This window comes from Thermobia domestica, chromosome 4 (genome assembly GCF_964235325.1).
Source record: "Thermobia domestica chromosome 4, izTheDome1.hap1.1, whole genome shotgun sequence".
Taxonomy (NCBI): domain Eukaryota; kingdom Metazoa; phylum Arthropoda; class Insecta; order Zygentoma; family Lepismatidae; genus Thermobia; species Thermobia domestica.
The window spans coordinates 330,134,757-330,152,415 of NC_137457.1; the positions used below are offsets into that span (position 1 = coordinate 330,134,757).

Below are 17,659 nucleotides of genomic sequence, written 5' to 3' on the forward strand. Positions count from 1 at the left end.
TAAAAAAGGACGAAAATAAATACAATACAATACATTACAGACAATATGTAAAATGGATCACGTGACTCACCGTATTCCAAATACTCGTTGGCTGCGATGTCCGCCATCATTTCATCATGAGAAACGAAATAATAGTTTCGACCATTTTCTTCGTCGTTTCTAGGAGGCCTCGTCGTGTCTGTAACAATAACAAAAAAATGATCAAAATCATTACTGAAGACTTGCTAAATATGCCTAAGCAATATAATTACACGAAAGAAATCAAAATGCATTGTTACCAATGAACTCAATGTGGTGTGAGCCCTTTACGCTGGTCTGCTGACTAGTACGTGCGCCATTGACACACATGGTCTCCGTTACAAGAGCAAAAAATTAATTACATTCATTTTTATTAATCATCCGTCTTCTTCAGCTTAAATAACACAACAGTGGGACGCTACACTGAAAAGTTATATTTCATTTCTATTTTTCAATGTACTTTGATTAAAAGTACTCTTGTTTGGAAGTAGAGAAGAGAATTTTTTTAATTATAGTGCTTGATATATTTCACCCACACAGATCATCAAATGCTATAGAAATGAATAATAAGTAAAATTAGAAGGATCATCATTATAACCATGAGTATTCTGCCATTATTGGCAGGCCATACGCCACAAAATGAGAAGCCTCCCTACATTACGTTCTTCGGCCTTTCGTCTTAGCCTAGGAATTTTCCGTTCTCAATCCTCATTATCATCATGAGCATTTTGCCATCACAGGAAGGTCATATGCCGCAAAGTGAGATGCTCTTGTGCACTACGTTCTTCAGGCTTTTCATCGTAGCCTAGGAATTTTCCATTCTCAATCATCATTATCATCATGAGCATTTTGTCCTTACTGGCAGGTCATATGCCGCAAAGTAAGGTGCTTTGGTGCACTACGTTCTTCAGTCTTTTCTTCTTAGCCTAGGAATTTTCCGTTCTCAATCCTCATTATCATCATGAGCATTTTGCCATTACAGGCACGCCATATGCCGCAAAGTGAGATGCTTTTGTGCACTACGTTCTTCAGGCTTTTCATCTTAGCCTAGGAATTTTCCATTCTCAATCATCTTTATCATCATGAGCATTTTGCCATTACAGGCACGCCATATGCCGCAAAGTGAGATGCTGTTGTGCACTACGTTCTTCAGGCTTTTCATCGTAGCCTAGGAATTTTCCATTCTCAATCATCATTATCATCATGAGCATTTTGCCATTACAGGCACGCCATATGCCGCAAAGTGAGAAGCTCTTGTGCACTACGTTCTTCAGGCTTTTCATCGTAGCCTAGGAATTTTCCATTCTCAATCATCATTATCATCATGAGCATTTTGTCCTTACTGGCAGGTCATATGCCGCAAAGTAAGGTGCTTTGGTGCACTACGTTCTTCAGTCTTTTCTTCTTAGCCTAGGAATTTTCCGTTCTCAATCCTCATTATCATCATGAGCATTTTGCCATTACAGGCACGCCATATGCCGCAAAGTGAGATGCTTTTGTGCACTACGTTCTTCAGGCTTTTCATCTTAGCCTAGGAATTTTCCATTCTCAATCATCTTTATCATCATGAGCATTTTGCCATTACTGGCAGGTCATATGCCGTAAAGTGAGATGCTTCCGTGCACTACGTTGTTCAGCCTTTTCATCTTAGCCTAAGAATTTTCCGTTCTTTATAATCATTATCATCATAAGCATTTTGATATTGCTGGGAGGTCATATGCCGCAAACTGAGAAGCTTCCCTGCATTACGTTGTTCAGTCTTTTCTTCTTCGTCTAGGAATTTTGCGTTCTCAATTGTAACTCTTTCGCCCCTCCTTTTCACTGCCAGCTATCTTCTAATAAGTCCCTCAAGATACAGTTTCCTCTCACCCAATGTTCCAAACAGTTTCTCTTCCAGTTTTTGACTACATCTAAAATTGTTCTTTTCTCTTCTACTATTTCTAACACTTTTGCATTTTTTTAGCTAATTCTCTTCATTCTTCTTTACATCTACATTTCAATAGTTTTCAGTATTTTTTTTTTATAACTTTTGCATAATATCCATGTTTCTATGGCATAGAGTACAACATTCCACACAAAATATTCTATGAGTCTTTCTCTCTAACAAGAGAAGTAGATGAAGTGCTACGCGGGAATCTGCATGTGTTATATATCTTGGGAAGGTCACACCGAGTACACCTCATATGTGAAATATTTCGCTTGAACGGGCCTGTAGGAGCCGTGGCAAAAAGACCATTAGAAGATCCGAAAAAGTCACGCTCCGAGACACCAGAAAACGTGGAGAAATAGCAAGCTATGATGTAATTGTAAAAATAAAACTTACTCTTTGAGTAACTTTGACGTATATTGATATATTTTAGATATACGAAGATAAGTCAAAATATTACTCGCAATTAACTTTTCTTAAATTCTTCATATTGACCTCTGTACGCGTTTATTTTATTGTTATGCTGTTGTGGTCATGCTATGAAAGTTTGTTCCTAATTCTTTCATTTGTCTTCCTTTTGTTGCAGCCCGCTCCATGGCTTCCATGGCCGCTCCATTTGAAAGTTTGCACCAAAGAGGAATAACGAGCAGTGAATCTGACATGGTTCTGTTAGACAGACGAGTGACTATTAACGAAGTGGCACATCATTTGGAAATGAGTCATGGTTCTGCGTACGAAATCATCCACAACAGACTTGGGGCTCATAAAGTCACTCGTCTGGCTATTTCCTTGTGCGTAACACTTATGCAACCATTTTTGAATTTTGCAATCCATTCGTAAACACTCCGTAGCGTCAAGACATTGTTCCCGTACTGTACCGAAAATCTTTGATGGATTGCAGTCCCTGATACACCTTCCGACTACTGCTCCTTGTTCCTCTTTGGTGCAAAATTCTAATGGAATGGACATGATCTGTCTGCAACAAAAGGAAGACAAGTGGAGAAATTACGATCAAACTTTGATAGCATGACCACAACAGAATAACAACAAAAGGAAGACAAATGGAGGAATTAGGATCAAACTTTCATAGCATAACAACAAAAGGAAGACAAATGGAGGAATTAGGATCAAACTTTCATAGCATAACAACAAAAGGAAGACAAATGGAGGAATTAGGATCAAACTTTCATAGCATCACCACAACAGAATAACAACAAAAGGAAGACAAATGGAGGAATTAGGATCAAACTTTCATAGCATCACCACAACAGCATAACAACAAAAGGAAGACAAATGGAGGAATTAGGATCAAACTTTCATAGCATCACCACAACAGCATAACAACAAAAGGAAGACAAATGGAGGAATTGGGATCAAACTTTCATAGCATCACCACAACAGCATAACAACAAAAGGAAGACAAATGGAGGAATTAGGATCAAACTTTTATAGCATCACCACAACAAAAGGAAGACAAATAGAGGAATTAGGATCAAACTTTCATAGCATCACCACAACAGAATAACAACAAAAGGAAGACAAATGGAGGAATTAGGATCAAACTTTCATAGCATAACAACAAAAGGAAGACAAATGGAGGAATTAGGATCAAACTTTGATAGCATGACCACAACAGAATAACAACAAAAGGAAGACAAATGGAGGAATTAGGATCAAACTTTCATAGCATAACAACAAAAGGAAGACAAATGGAGGAATTAGGATCAAACTTTCATAGCATAACAACAAAAGGAAGACAAATGGAGGAATTAGGATCAAACTTTCATAGCATCACCACAACAGAATAACAACAAAAGGAAGACAAATGGAGGAATTAGGATCAAACTTTCATAGCATCACCACAACAGAATAACAACAAAAGGAAGACAAATGGAGGAATTAGGATCAAACTTTCATAGCATCACCACAACAGAATAACAACAAAAGGAAGACAAATTGAGGAATTAGGATCAAACTTTCATAGCATGACCACAACAGCATAACAACAAAAGGAAGACAAATGGAGGAATTAGGATCAAACTTTCATAGCATCACCACAACAGCATAACAACAAAAGGAAGACAAATGGAGGAATTAGGATCAAACTTTCATAGCATCACCACAACAGCATAACAACAAAAGGAAGACAAATGGAGGAATTAGGATCAAACTTTCATAGCATCACCACAACAGCATAACAACAAAAGGAAGACAAATGGAGGAATTAGGATTAAACTTTGATAGCATGACCACAACAGCATAACAATAAAATAAACGAGGACAGAGGTCGATATAAAAATGTAAGAAGCTTAAGATTTCTCAAGATTGCTGTTAATTTTTAACTTATTATCGTATTTATTATGTAAATCCATCCATATATCTGTGTTTGCTGCATAAAAGGTGTTAAGTCCAAAATGTTCTAAACGTTTGAATTAAAAAAAAAACTTTTTTATAATACTTTGTGGGTAACAATTTATGAAGGGATTTAAAACACTCAACACTTCGTCAGCAGTGTAAAGCGCTTAATAAACTTCGGTTTTTTAAAGATTTTACAAAAGCAGAAAATTTTCAATCCTAATCGTTGTCAAATGACTATGATTTATGATTTTTTGGACTTAACACATTTTACGCAGCAAACAAAAATATATATATAATCGTATTTTCTGTACAAGTAATTTAATTAACACATCAAGAAGTATACTTCAAGTGTAATATATGTCGGTAGAAATTCGACAATTGGTTCAAATATGAACACATAAAGTAATCTACACTGAAATATATATCCATGAAAGAGATAAATAAAAAATATATTTCTTTCAACCAACACATAAAAATAATACCTCAAATTTCAATATCAAAACTAAAGAGATATACAAAAAAATATATTTCTTTCAACCAACACATAATAAAAATAATATCTCAAATTTCAATATCAAATCCTAAATAGATATACAAAAACTATTTCTTTCAACCAAGATATGATGGAAATAATATCTTTTAGGTCTAAAATGATATCAAAGTAAACACTTACGTGGAATGGGATAGGCATATTTATCCGGATGTTTTGCGATTAACGTATTCTTTATATGCCTTCTGCCAACACCATGAGCCCCCAATAACACAAGGGTTTTCCTTTGAAATGCTATATATATAATTAAAAAAGAAAGTATATTATATAATATAAGTAATTATGAACAATATTTTCATAGTTTACTTAAATAAAACATAGTATTACATGTAAATAGTAATATATACAGGCGCTGATCCAAGGGAAAGGCTATAGAGGATATAGCTCCCTCTTGACGCTCAGGTATACACTGGATAAAATGGGTTTCAATACTACATTCTTTACACTGGATAAAGCGAAAACTATGGTTTAGCTATTCCCTTAATCATTGCGGCTGTATATATATCTTTCAGAAGCCACTTTTTGCTTAATGTATAGTTAATATTTTCTAAAAAATAAACACACTGCTGAACAAGACTGCACTTATTTAATATAAAAACACATTTACACGTGACTTTTCGATCTCCTAGCCAAGATCCTCATCAGACGTACACTCGTACTGACTTTTGTAGTCCAATGTTTGAAAATATAAAATTTTTAACATCCCCTTCTTCACATGCTTCCGACATCACTACGTCGTAGTGAGTTTTGTAGTACAATATTTGAAAATATAAAAGTTTTAACATATTTAACATACGGGAATGCGAGTTAACTGTACAAAATTTAAATATTTTTCTGTTCTTACGGTCAAGTGATAATTTAAATCCCCGCATGAATAAGGAGTTAAATAAATTTCAAATTCACTCATATATAACATGTATCTGTAAAGTTCGTTGAACATATATGACAAAACATTTTGTACATATGCTTTGTGACATTAGTGAAACAAAAAAATACTACACAAACAGCCTGTAAAATAATTTGCCTAGAGTTTTAAGAATAAAAAAAAAAAAGAAATTTTTAAGGTGAAAAACATTAACAATTTACAGGTTGTTCATATGAGTTATGTGACTAAAGAAGGAGAAGTTATTATAGAAAATTGTTGATTGTCGAAGCATAGTGAGGACATACGTATTATTATAACTGAAAAACAGTCTATTCGGACTTTTATAAAATTTACATCCAGAAGCACGATTTTATTTGAAATATCTTTCATACCTTGTATTATACTACTCATAACAGAGACATTTTCTGACTACAATTTTTTTCAATGTGTATTTATATTCTCAATATTTGCAAATACAGAACTTTTAACATCCCCTTCTTCACATGCTTCCAACATCACTACGTCGTAATGACTTTTGTAGTCCAATGTTTGAAAATACAGAACTTTTAACATCCCCTTCTTCACATGCTTCCAACATCACTACGTCGTAATGACTTTTGTAGTCCAATGTTTGAAAATACAGAACTTTTAACATCCCCTTCTTCACATGCTTCCGACATCACTACGTCGTAGTGAGTTTTGTAGTCCAATATTTGAAGATACAAAAGTTTTGATATATTTAACCTTTGGGAATGCGAGTTAATTGTAAAAAAATTAAATATTTTTGTGTCCTTACGGTCAAGCAGTAATTTAAATCTCCTATGAATAAGGAGTTAAATAACACTGAAAAACGCTTTTCCACTTTCTAAAAACTTGTTGATTTGAACTTGAGTGGATTCAAAGCTGCCTCATGGTGTGCTTATCGAATAGCTACATGGTCATAAGTATTATCATTATTTACCGGGATATTCATCAAAGGTCCCTAAAAAGTTTTTTTTTTTTTTTTAATATTTACAATTAAACTCTGCAGCTCATCACGGTAATGTTTCTGCCACAAGAATCTCGTCCGTTGTGATCAAACTTTTTCCTCCAAGATTTTCAAACTTCCCCGGTGAATAAATGAACACTAGGTGTGTGTACAACTCTCATGGTCGTAATTACACGGGAGGCATAATTACGAGCTCACCAGAGTTCAGATTTTTTTTTAAAGGTTTGTAATAATTATTATTCTTTTGTTTTGAAAATAAGTAGTCCCTTCTAATCTGATGATAAGTATTGATGAGGACTTAGATTTAAATAAAATTATATTTTAAAAATCTATTCAAATTGATTAAAATAAAGACAAGAAAAAGTAACAGAATTAAAGACAAGAAATTATAAAATTTAAAATTAAGTAAAAGAAAGACATTAATCAGATATTTCAAAATTATGATGAGGTTGTAATGTTGTCCAAGTTATTGTTTTTGTTTTATGTAGGTTGTAAACACAGAAGTGTGGATTTGTAATGTTATGATGACGAAGGACAACAAATAAGCAAGTTGCAGAATAAGAGCTATTGTAAGAGTTATTGTAAAATTCATTTGTTAACATCAACACAATTTTAGGATGTGACAAAACTGTCAGATTACGGAGATAGACATCTGGAGATTTTGTCTATTTGATGATCATTCCAGAAATGTGAATTTCGGCAATGAGATAAGCAAACACGTGGAGTGACGTGAATTAAGGTAGCAGTTTAGAAATCAACTTTGTCCAAATAAATACTCGACCTAGGATGGAACTAGATCATTAAAAGAGCATTCGAAGATCAGAGAGGATCAGAGAAAGTCAGCGGACAAAGAGATTACTAGACAGCGAATAGTTACGAGTCATGGTGGACTATTTTCAATTATTAAGTTTTACCATCGTTTAAAGTTCTAAATCCTAGTAGTTGCGTCGTTTCAAGTAGTTGGAGTTTGCTAAGCTGCACCTTATTTCCAGAAGACGACCAACAACATCAATTTGAGAGGTATGTGTTTGCTATCTGATCATCGTTATCAAATAGAGGAAATAATCGGGCTTTGTGAGTTGTGATCTGGTAATGTTTTGCATATCCCGTACACACAATACAAATTACACATCAATGATAAATCACGTTAATGAAAATACAAATTTTTAATAATGAAACTTGGCATTGTGTTTTCTTTCCTGAGATAAGTTTACTAAATTTTTCCTGGACATTTTAGAGAATGTTCAGAGGACAATCTCCCTACTTTTTAGAGCTACACTATTGCTTATAAAAGGCACAAAAGGGGGGTTGACAGTATAATTAATCCAAATTCTTATGATGAGGGCCTTACGTATTTCAAAACATAAAATAACTGCCCACGTTGACTGAAAGCCATATTTACTACTATTGTCTCCCTGGCAACGATGCATACTAACTTTTCCTATATATACAGGGTGTTTAGAAACAACACCGACAACGTTTGGGAGCTGATTTCTGACACCAAGATAAGACAAAAAGTATAAACCAACCTGGGTGCAGAAATCCGTCGTTTCGGACATATAGGCTGCCGAAAACATGAAAAAATGAACTTTAAAGGTGCATAACTCTAAAACTATGGGACCTACCGTAGTCGGGTCAAGACCACTTAGGATGTTGTCATACTATCCAAAAATACATATTTCAGAATCCTGCGGTACTTCCGCAACACTTTTGTGGAGGGAGTTCGGCTACTGGTATATATTTGAGGTACTTACCAATTTCCTCTATAAACATTGGTGCGGAAGTGCCGCAAGATTCTGAACTTTGGATATATTTGGATCGGGCACATACTAGTTCCTAAGTGAAGTCTTGACCTGACTATGGTAGATCTCATAGTTTTTGAGCTATGGACCTTCCAATTTCATTTTTTCATGTTTTCAGCAGCCTATAACTCCGAAAGGGCGGATTTCTACACCCAAGTTGGTCTATACTTTTTGTCTTATCTTGGTGTCAGAAATCACCTCTCAAACGTTGTCAGTGTTGTTTTAAAACACCCTGTATATACATAAAACCTCGACGTAAGAATCAGCATGACTCGCTACGTAGTTTATTTGTTGCTACAGTATTTTTCAAAATGTTTTCACGTAATTTGTGAATATCTCGGTGGGTGAAAAATCTATTTGCTGCATGAACAAATACTTACATGGTAGTTTGACTACTTCTTCGTAGGTAACTAAATCTAATTGGTCAAAAACTGCGTTATGCTTCGCCAGATATTTATCTTTGTATTGCTTCTTTTTGCGTCCGAATATTGAGCAATTAACTGAAAACAAAAAAGAACAAGAAATTTAATTGTAACATTTAATACTCATATTTCATACAAAAATTACAACAAACAATAAGAAAACATTAACAGAATTGAATAATCATTGAATAATCATGTTAACATGTAATGATAGTTTCCTTTTTTTTCCCCTTTTCTTAAAATATACATACGTAAATACTAACCTTACACTTCCATTTCAGATGTTGCTATAGGAACTTACAAGACAACAATACTTGTTACGTAATGATAAATATAATAAATACACATTGTTATACATATGAAAATGGAACCTAATAATAGAGGGTTAAAACGAATAACTTATAAGACAATAATACTTCTAACGTAATAATGAAACACTGTTATACAAGGTGTCCCTTAATGAACGCAACTTTTGAAATACCCGCCATTTTTGTTTCAGTAAGTTGGCAACACTGAACGTTACAATATTTTGATCTGTTGTCTTGGCTGTCATGGTGTGTCAAGTAGCGCTTAATCGTCATGTGTTTTCTGTATGGGTAAGAATAGAGCGCTCCACGATGGAACAGCGTGTTGTCATACTGAAAATTTATTACAAATCCATCGTGAAGCGCTCCATTCTTACCCGTACAAAAAAAACACATGACGATTAAGCGCTACTTGACACACCATGACAGCCAAGACAACAGATCAAAATATTGTAACGTTCAGTGTTGCCAACTTACTAGAACAGAAATGACGGGAAATTTCAAAAATTTCGTTCTTTACGGGACACTCTTTATATTGTTATAAACATTAAAATCCTAGTAATAAAAGGCAAACGACCGAAAGCTTAGGAGGAACAACAAGTATAGCGTATTAATAGGAGATTAAAAGAATAGTTATGATCTAAGAGCATTGAAATAGGTGAACAATTTATCTATAACTCGATTTGTTTGGAGTACACTTCCTTAGAAAGAAAAAAGAATTGAAAACGGAGTTCATTACATGTGCAATGTCCATATGCAAGTTTAAGCTATATATATATATATATATATATATATATATAAAACCTTGCTACACCACAAACATTTTGGAATAAAAGCTATGCGCATGATATAATAGTGTCATATATTTAGTTTTAACATGTGAGATTTCCTGGTTAGTTTAAATACGATCAAACGAATATAATATTTATGCATACCCAAGGATTTAATATCACAACACAAAACTAGAGTATGAAATATAGTTGGTTTATGCTCGAGAACTAAGATGTTTTACCCAAATATGCCTTCGCACAATTTTTATTTTATATCATATAACACATTTTTTCCTGAGAATGTTCACGTAGACAACACATTTTTCTAATCAAACCAGTGTTAAGGTATATACAAGGTATTTCAAAACAAAACCGTTAAAAAAATCATATGGACCTATAGGGAAACGAGTTTAGTTTTACAGCTAGGGATGCCCAAAAGCGTGGAAAAGGTACATTGTAACAAGCGTTATTTCAAATACTAAGAATCGTGGAGTATCGAACCACATCAGTGTAATGGAAGACATATTATCGCATGAGAACCAGAGAAACGTAACTCCATTTTCGTAGGTTTACAGGTGAGAGATCAAAAATATTATTTTCTTAGAAAGATGTGTTTTTAATAAGATGATAATTGAGCTACATTACAACAGATGATCGACAAGGAGAACAGATGGCGTTACGTTCCATTTACACCAAGTGGGCTTCAAAATTATGTCCAAACATTAAGAAAACGAAAACCGCATTTTTGGAGTTACATTCCTCTGGTTCTCATGCGACGATATATATCCTACTCAAAAATGCGTATTTCTGTAATGTGAAATGTGTACGCAAGGGATTTCCTGCAGGGCACAATTCTCAAGACATGTTCCCAAGAGAATTCTCTTATATAGTCTCGCCTAAAGGTGGCTTCAAAGTTGGCGAAAGGTAAATCTTGACAGCAGTTGCTATGGAATGCGTTAGTGGGAAATCTGAAGTGTTAGGGAACGCAAGTTTCACGGTTCATCGAGCTCGGAATAACGCGTGACGCTGTTTATTATTTGATGCGTATACATATAAAACACGTGAAATATATCGTGGAACAATATATCCCAGCACGTGTTATTACAAACATATCTAAACTCTTCAACTCTTTTAATTGATTCAGACTATTTCCTTTGTTGAGATATTACGATTATTTGACAAACACGATATCCTAAATAGTTGAATTAAACAACTTGTACGTTATTTAAGAAGTATTTAACTATACTAATGTTTATCTTACAGATAACGTCCAACCGAATAATACTATACCAAAGATAACAAGAATTAATGTAAATTAGTACACTAATAATAAAGCATTTCGTTAAATTCTGGTACTATTATTGAATAATTTATATACTGTCGTAATTAGAGATGAAAAACAATAGGTATATAATTAATCTTTACAATTAAATACTACCTTAATTTTAAACTAAACTACAAATGCAAGTGACTTAAGCTAGGAACCAACAATAACTTCGTGCAAAATGTAAAATTTTCTACTTTCACTCAAAAAGAATTTATAGTGTTGCTTTCGTGCATATTTTCAGGACAAAATGCAGCATAAATTTCTTTATGAATTATGCAAAAGAAAGTTATTATTATGAAGTGATCTAAAGTATTGTGGAAGGTTCAATTACGCAACCACATACACACACAAAAAGAATTATAAGTTCTGTGCACCGGACCCAGGCTATGGTTTCGATGTATTTTTTTTTTTACACAGAATCCAAATTTCGAAACCCCAGAAAGATCGATCATGTCAATTTCTTGTTATGGGCAAAAAACTCTAGCGATTTTGGATAGGGAAGATACATGTAATACAGCTATGAAAAAAAAAAGTTGTGTGGAGCGAACTCTTGGGTATGGATTCAATGTATTTTATTACACAGAGTCCAAATTTCGAAACTCCAGGACGATCGACCATGTCATTTCCTTTTTATGGGCAAAAAACTCTGGCGATTTTGGATAGGGAAGATACACGTAATGCAGCTATGCAAATACACGAAAGTTTGGTTCAGCAGGTCCCACGGTATGGATCCGATGTACTTTGTTACACAGAATCTACATTTCGAAACTCTAGGACGATTGAGCATGTCAATTTTGTTTTATGGACGGAAAAACGTGTGTCCTCCTTATTTAAAATCGCTCAATTTTTTGCGATCTTCCTGGGGTTTCGAAATTTGGATTGTGTTTAACAAAATACATCGAATCCATACCTTGGGGTTTAGTGGACGGAACTTTTTTTTTTTTTTTTTTTTGTATAACTGTATTACGTGTATCTTCCCTATCCGAAAATCGCTAAAGTTTTTCGTTCATAAGGAAACATTGACACGATCAATCATCCTGGGGTTTCAAAATTTGGATCCTGTATAACAAAATACATCGAATCCACACAATGGGGGTCAGGCGCAGAGAACTTTTATTTGTGTGTGTGGCTGTGTTACTTAATACCCTTTAGTACAACTTATTAATGATATGCTATTTACCAAACTCAGTCAAATTATTTTAAAATTCTCAATTACATCTAACGCTATCTGCAAAATTGTCTCAGTTTATAACAGAATCTGTTTCGAGATAAAGCTTTGACTTACATGCAAGAAGATTACTCATGCTTTGTTTGCCTTCGAAGTAAACTAATATCTAAGTATCGAAAATTCGATTAATTACGTATCTAATTGCAATGGAACATCATTTTTTTAAAATATGAAATTAATCATACATAAAATGCAAGTTTTAGTTCTAATTACAGTAGAACCCCTCTCGTCCGTCCTTGGCTGGTTCGCCACTCTGGTTGATCCGACCGTGTTCAAGCCGAACAAAAATCCGTAACTGATTTTTTCTAAGTATTTTTTTTATTATAGGCTTACCTAATAAATACTGTACATACAGTATGTATGACCCTTTACAATAACAATAACAGCTTTTGTGCGATTTTATGCTATGTTTTCACTGCAGAGAACAATACAATCATTTTTGAGTTCAGAGGTTGTTTATTTTACTGCAAATCTGTATTTTTCTGTATTTTCTGATAATCCGAGCTTTTTTGCGTTCCGATCATACCCCCAGTCCCAAAGATGACGGATTAGAGGGGTTCTGCTGCATTGTGATTATAGATATAAATTTATTTGTTTCAAGCAGACTGTGATGAGCAAATTATGATATTGGTACAAAATACAGGAAATGTTAATAATATACACGTTATTACTAATGGGCGTGAGTCATAATACACTACGTTCTTAATATATAACGCGTAAAGTACTAGTAAGGTTATATACAAGTAAAATAGATAAATAGAAAAGGTTCCTAATGCATATTCCTAACTTATTAATATAGTACGGATCTTATATTATATATTCCTAATACATATATATTCCATATATTTTCCTAATGTTATGGTCAGCATTCGCTCCAGTCAACACAAAGGCCTTTATCTCATCCATCCTCAAAAAAATATCAGTTTAAAGCGTTTTCTGACATGTTAAGAAATATTTTCCTGATAAATTCACAATTGTGCGGCGAATTAAAAAAAAAAAAAGTTCTGCTCCGATGACAAAATAAGTTGCGAAACGTCACGAAAGAAACAACAGTAATGTATAACATGGACTACTAACAACACTTAAACACTTTTCAATAATGCATAAGTAATGACTGAGGGGAATTTTAACATCCAGTTTTAGAAGCTTTTAATGAGTGTATTGCGCTGTCTATGCTAGTGCGTTACTTACTACAATGATAATAAGGTTATTAATAACATTACTAATGACTCCAAATATCGATTCATTATTAAAACTAACGAACAACTTTCATAATTTAAATTACAAAGCCACACATATAAGTTCTGTGTACCAGACCATAAGGCATGGATTTGATGTAGTTTGTTATACAGAATCCAAATTTCGAAAAATCAGGATGATTTACCGTGTCAATTCTTTTCTATGGGCAAAAAACGTAAGCAATTTTAGAAAGGAAGGATACACGTAATACAGCTATACAAAAAAAAAAAAAAAAAGTTCTGTTCAGCGAACCCGAGGGTATGACTCGATGTATTTTGTTACACAGAACCCAAATATCGAAACCCTAGAACGATTGTTGACGGTGTCAATTTTGTTTAATGGGCAAGAAACGTGTGTCCTCCCTATCCAAAATCGCTCTAACACAAAATGGCGATTTTTCGCACATACGGTCAATCGTTCTGGGGTTTCGAAATTTGTATTCTGTGTAACAAAATACATCGACTCCATACCCTGGGGTCCGATCCAAAATCTCTCGTTTTTCACCCATAAAAGGGAATTGACACGGTCGATCATCCTGGTGTTTCGAAATTTGGATTCTGTGTAACAAAATACATCGACTCCATACCCTGGGGTCCGATCCAAAATCTCTCGTTTTTCACCCATAAAAGGGAATTGACACGGTCGATCATTCTGGTGTTTCGAAATTTGGATTCTGTGTAACAAAATACATCGACTCCATACCCTGGGGTCCGATCCAAAATCTCTCGTTTTTCACCCATAAAAGGGAATTGACACGCTCGATCTTCCTGGTGTTTCGAAATTTGGATTCTGTGTAACAAAATACATTGACTCCATACCCTGGGGTCCGATCGAAAATGTTTCTCGTTTTTCACCCATAAAAGGGAATTGACACGGTCGATCATCCTGGGGTTTTGAAATTTGGGTTCTGTGTAACAAAATACATCCAATCCATACTCTGGGGTCCCATCCAAAATCTCTCGTTTTTCACCCATAAAAGGGAATTGACACGGTCGATCATCCTGGGGTTTTGAAATTTGGATTCTGTGTAACAAAATAAATCCAATCCATACTCTGGGGTCCGATCCAAAATCTCTCGTTTTTCACCCATAAAAGGGAACTGACACTGTCGATCATCCTAGGGTTTTGAAATTTGGATTCTGTGTAACAAAATACATCGACTCCATACCCTGGGGTCCGATCCAAAATCTCTCGTTTTTCACCCATAAAAGGGAACTGACACGGTCAATCATCCTGGGGTTTTGAAATTTGGATTCTGTGTAACAAAATACATCCAATCTATACCCTGGGGTCCGATCCAAAATCTCTCGTTTTTCACCCATAAAAGGGAACTGACACTGTCGATCATCCTGGAGTTTTGAAATTTGGATTCTGTGTAACATAATACATCGACTCCATACCCTGGGGTCCACTGCACAAAACTTTTTTTTGTATAGCTGTATTACGTGTATCCTTCCTATCTAAAATTGCTCAAGTTTTTCGCCCATAAAATGGAATTGTCAATCGTCCTGGGGTGTTGAAATTTGGATTCTGTATAACAAAATACATCGAATTCATACCCTGGGGTCCGGTGTACAGAACTTCTTTCGTGTGTGACTGTGTTATTAATGGAAACGGTTAAATATTATGGTAGCATTTAATTGCTTTATCTGTAGTTATTTCGAGGATATATTGAACTTTAGAATAAAGTCACAGAAGTCTTACCAGACCCCATATATATTAGTTCAGAACTATAAATTAAAGAAATTACTGTTATACATAATTGTCTTAATATATATATTGCAATTAATCTAAGCATTATCCTGAAATAAAATTAAATATTAATATTGGATAATTGATATTTACCAATTAATATTTTAAAGAATAGCATGCACCAGAAAATTAAAGCGAACAAAAGGAGGGAACATTATCAGTCGTCCACCACTTACGTCTGAGAAGCAAAATTATGGACTTGTACATACAATAGAAGAATGAATTATATGAAGCTCATGCACACACACACACTTAATACATGTCACGTAAATGTAGTTAGCTCTTTAGGCAGCAGAAGTTCTGTAGTTTGTAGTACATGCAATAGTAGATATTCATTCATATAATTCTTTTAGGATTTTATAGTTATCGTACATGCAGAAGCAAAGAATGCCTTCTTTCTCGTGTATAATTCTTCACATTGGTTTTAGTTTCAATGGCACAATATATTTTCATAATAGCACAGAAGGCTCAAATATGCTCATTTAATATATATATTTTTTAAATATAAATATCTGAAAATATTCTAGGATATAATTGGAAAATTTTATACATTACCTCAAAAAGCAAACGATATTTTCTACTAAAATAATTTTGACATTGTTCCAACAGTGCACACAAAAACATACCAATACATATATATTAACATAATTCCAGTTACATGTATATTTAACTAACAATCGTATATAAATATATATATGTATAAAACATTCCTAAGAAATTGTCTTATGAAAAAATATATATATAATTCTTCCTCTGTATACTTGCAGTATAACACGTTCACAAACAAAAATCAACTAGGAAGCCAAAAAATAAATGGTAACTTGCAACCAAGAACTACGCTGGCGTAAGGACAAAACCCAACGGAATGACAGTAATAAGACATAGCTGTTAATCAATAAACATCATATGCCTACTTAATAAAATAATATACAGTATATGTATGGTATGGTATCGTGCATATCCCCTACCTGTTGTTCCATCACATCCTTCTTTATGCGAGGTACAGCCACCGGGAGTTTCTCCATCTACAGCAATACCAACAAAAGAAATAGCTTGATTTTCCACATAGCATATCGATTTTTTAAAAATATAAGTACAAGGTGTTTTGAGATATATCCATGTTAACTTTTCAATTTGGATATATATTTATATTGTAATTAGACGGAAGTTTATTCTGCATTTTTATGTAACAAGAATGCTTAATTCCTGATTTAATGCTGTGGGACGATTTTGTCAGTAAGAAAAAAATGCTTAATTACTGATTTACCGTTGTGGGACGATTTTGTTAGTAAGAAAACAATGCTTAGTTACTGATTTACAGCTGTGTAACGATTTTGTCAGTAAGAAAAAATGCTTAATTACTGATTTACAGCTGTGAGACGATTTTGCCAGTAAGAAAAGAATGCTTAATTATTGATTTACAGTTGTAGAACGATTTTGTCAGTAAGAAAAATGCTAATTACTAATTTACACTTGTGGGACGATTTTGTCAGTAAGAAAAAATGCTTAATTACTGATTTACAGCTGTGAGACGATTTTGTCAGTAAAAAATGCTTAATTACTGATTTACAGCTGTGAGACGATTTTGTTAGTAAGAAAAATGCTTAACTACTGATTTAGAGCTGTGAGACGATTTTGTTAGTAAGAAATATATTGACACTAATATAGTCTGACGATTATATAAGACGAAATCTTGAAAGATAAACTAATCAGTATTTTGACTATAGGATTAGATGCTAAAGTGTCCACAGGCAGAAACTAGTTATAAATCGATGCAGAATTAAAAAAAAAAAAAAAAAAAAAAAACATTAAAAGGAGAAATGGATGTAAAAAGCAATAATATAACTATTTTTTGTATTGATCGCAAAAAGTGTGGAAAATTCTTGTCGTCCAAAAAATTTTATTCATGTTTTACACAGCAGCGTTCCAACAACATAAGGCGTCCTTTAACACCTATATTTCCTAAAGTACATTTCCTCCTTTGATATACTCAGCTGCAATTTAAATTGATGCTTAGACGAGAATACGGTCTATCAAAAAGGACAATATATTCGTGAAGAAATGTCTTTGCACACTTTTGAAGGACTTACTTGGAAAACAATATCTGA

At 33.9% G+C, this 17,659-nt stretch overlaps 1 protein-coding gene across 7 annotated transcripts in view; it reads right to left on the bottom strand.

The window, feature by feature from the left end:
* CASK (peripheral plasma membrane protein CASK) overlaps window positions 1-17,659 on the bottom strand; it is a 458,844-nt gene that overhangs the window by 19,331 nt on the left and 421,854 nt on the right. For 4 of the 7 annotated variants that reach the window (XM_081756876.1, XM_081756875.1, XM_081756878.1 and 1 more), the window contains 4 exons: window positions 16,520-16,576; window positions 8,889-9,008; window positions 4,977-5,087; window positions 71-178 (listed from right to left, as the gene is read on the bottom strand). In XM_081756876.1, the coding sequence (XP_081613002.1) occupies window positions 71-178; window positions 4,977-5,087; window positions 8,889-9,008; window positions 16,520-16,576 (396 nt within the window). The remainder of the gene's footprint in view (window positions 1-70; window positions 179-4,976; window positions 5,088-8,888; window positions 9,009-16,519; window positions 16,577-17,659) is intronic. The other 3 variants (XM_081756880.1, XM_081756879.1, XM_081756881.1) reach the window with 1 other exon arrangement.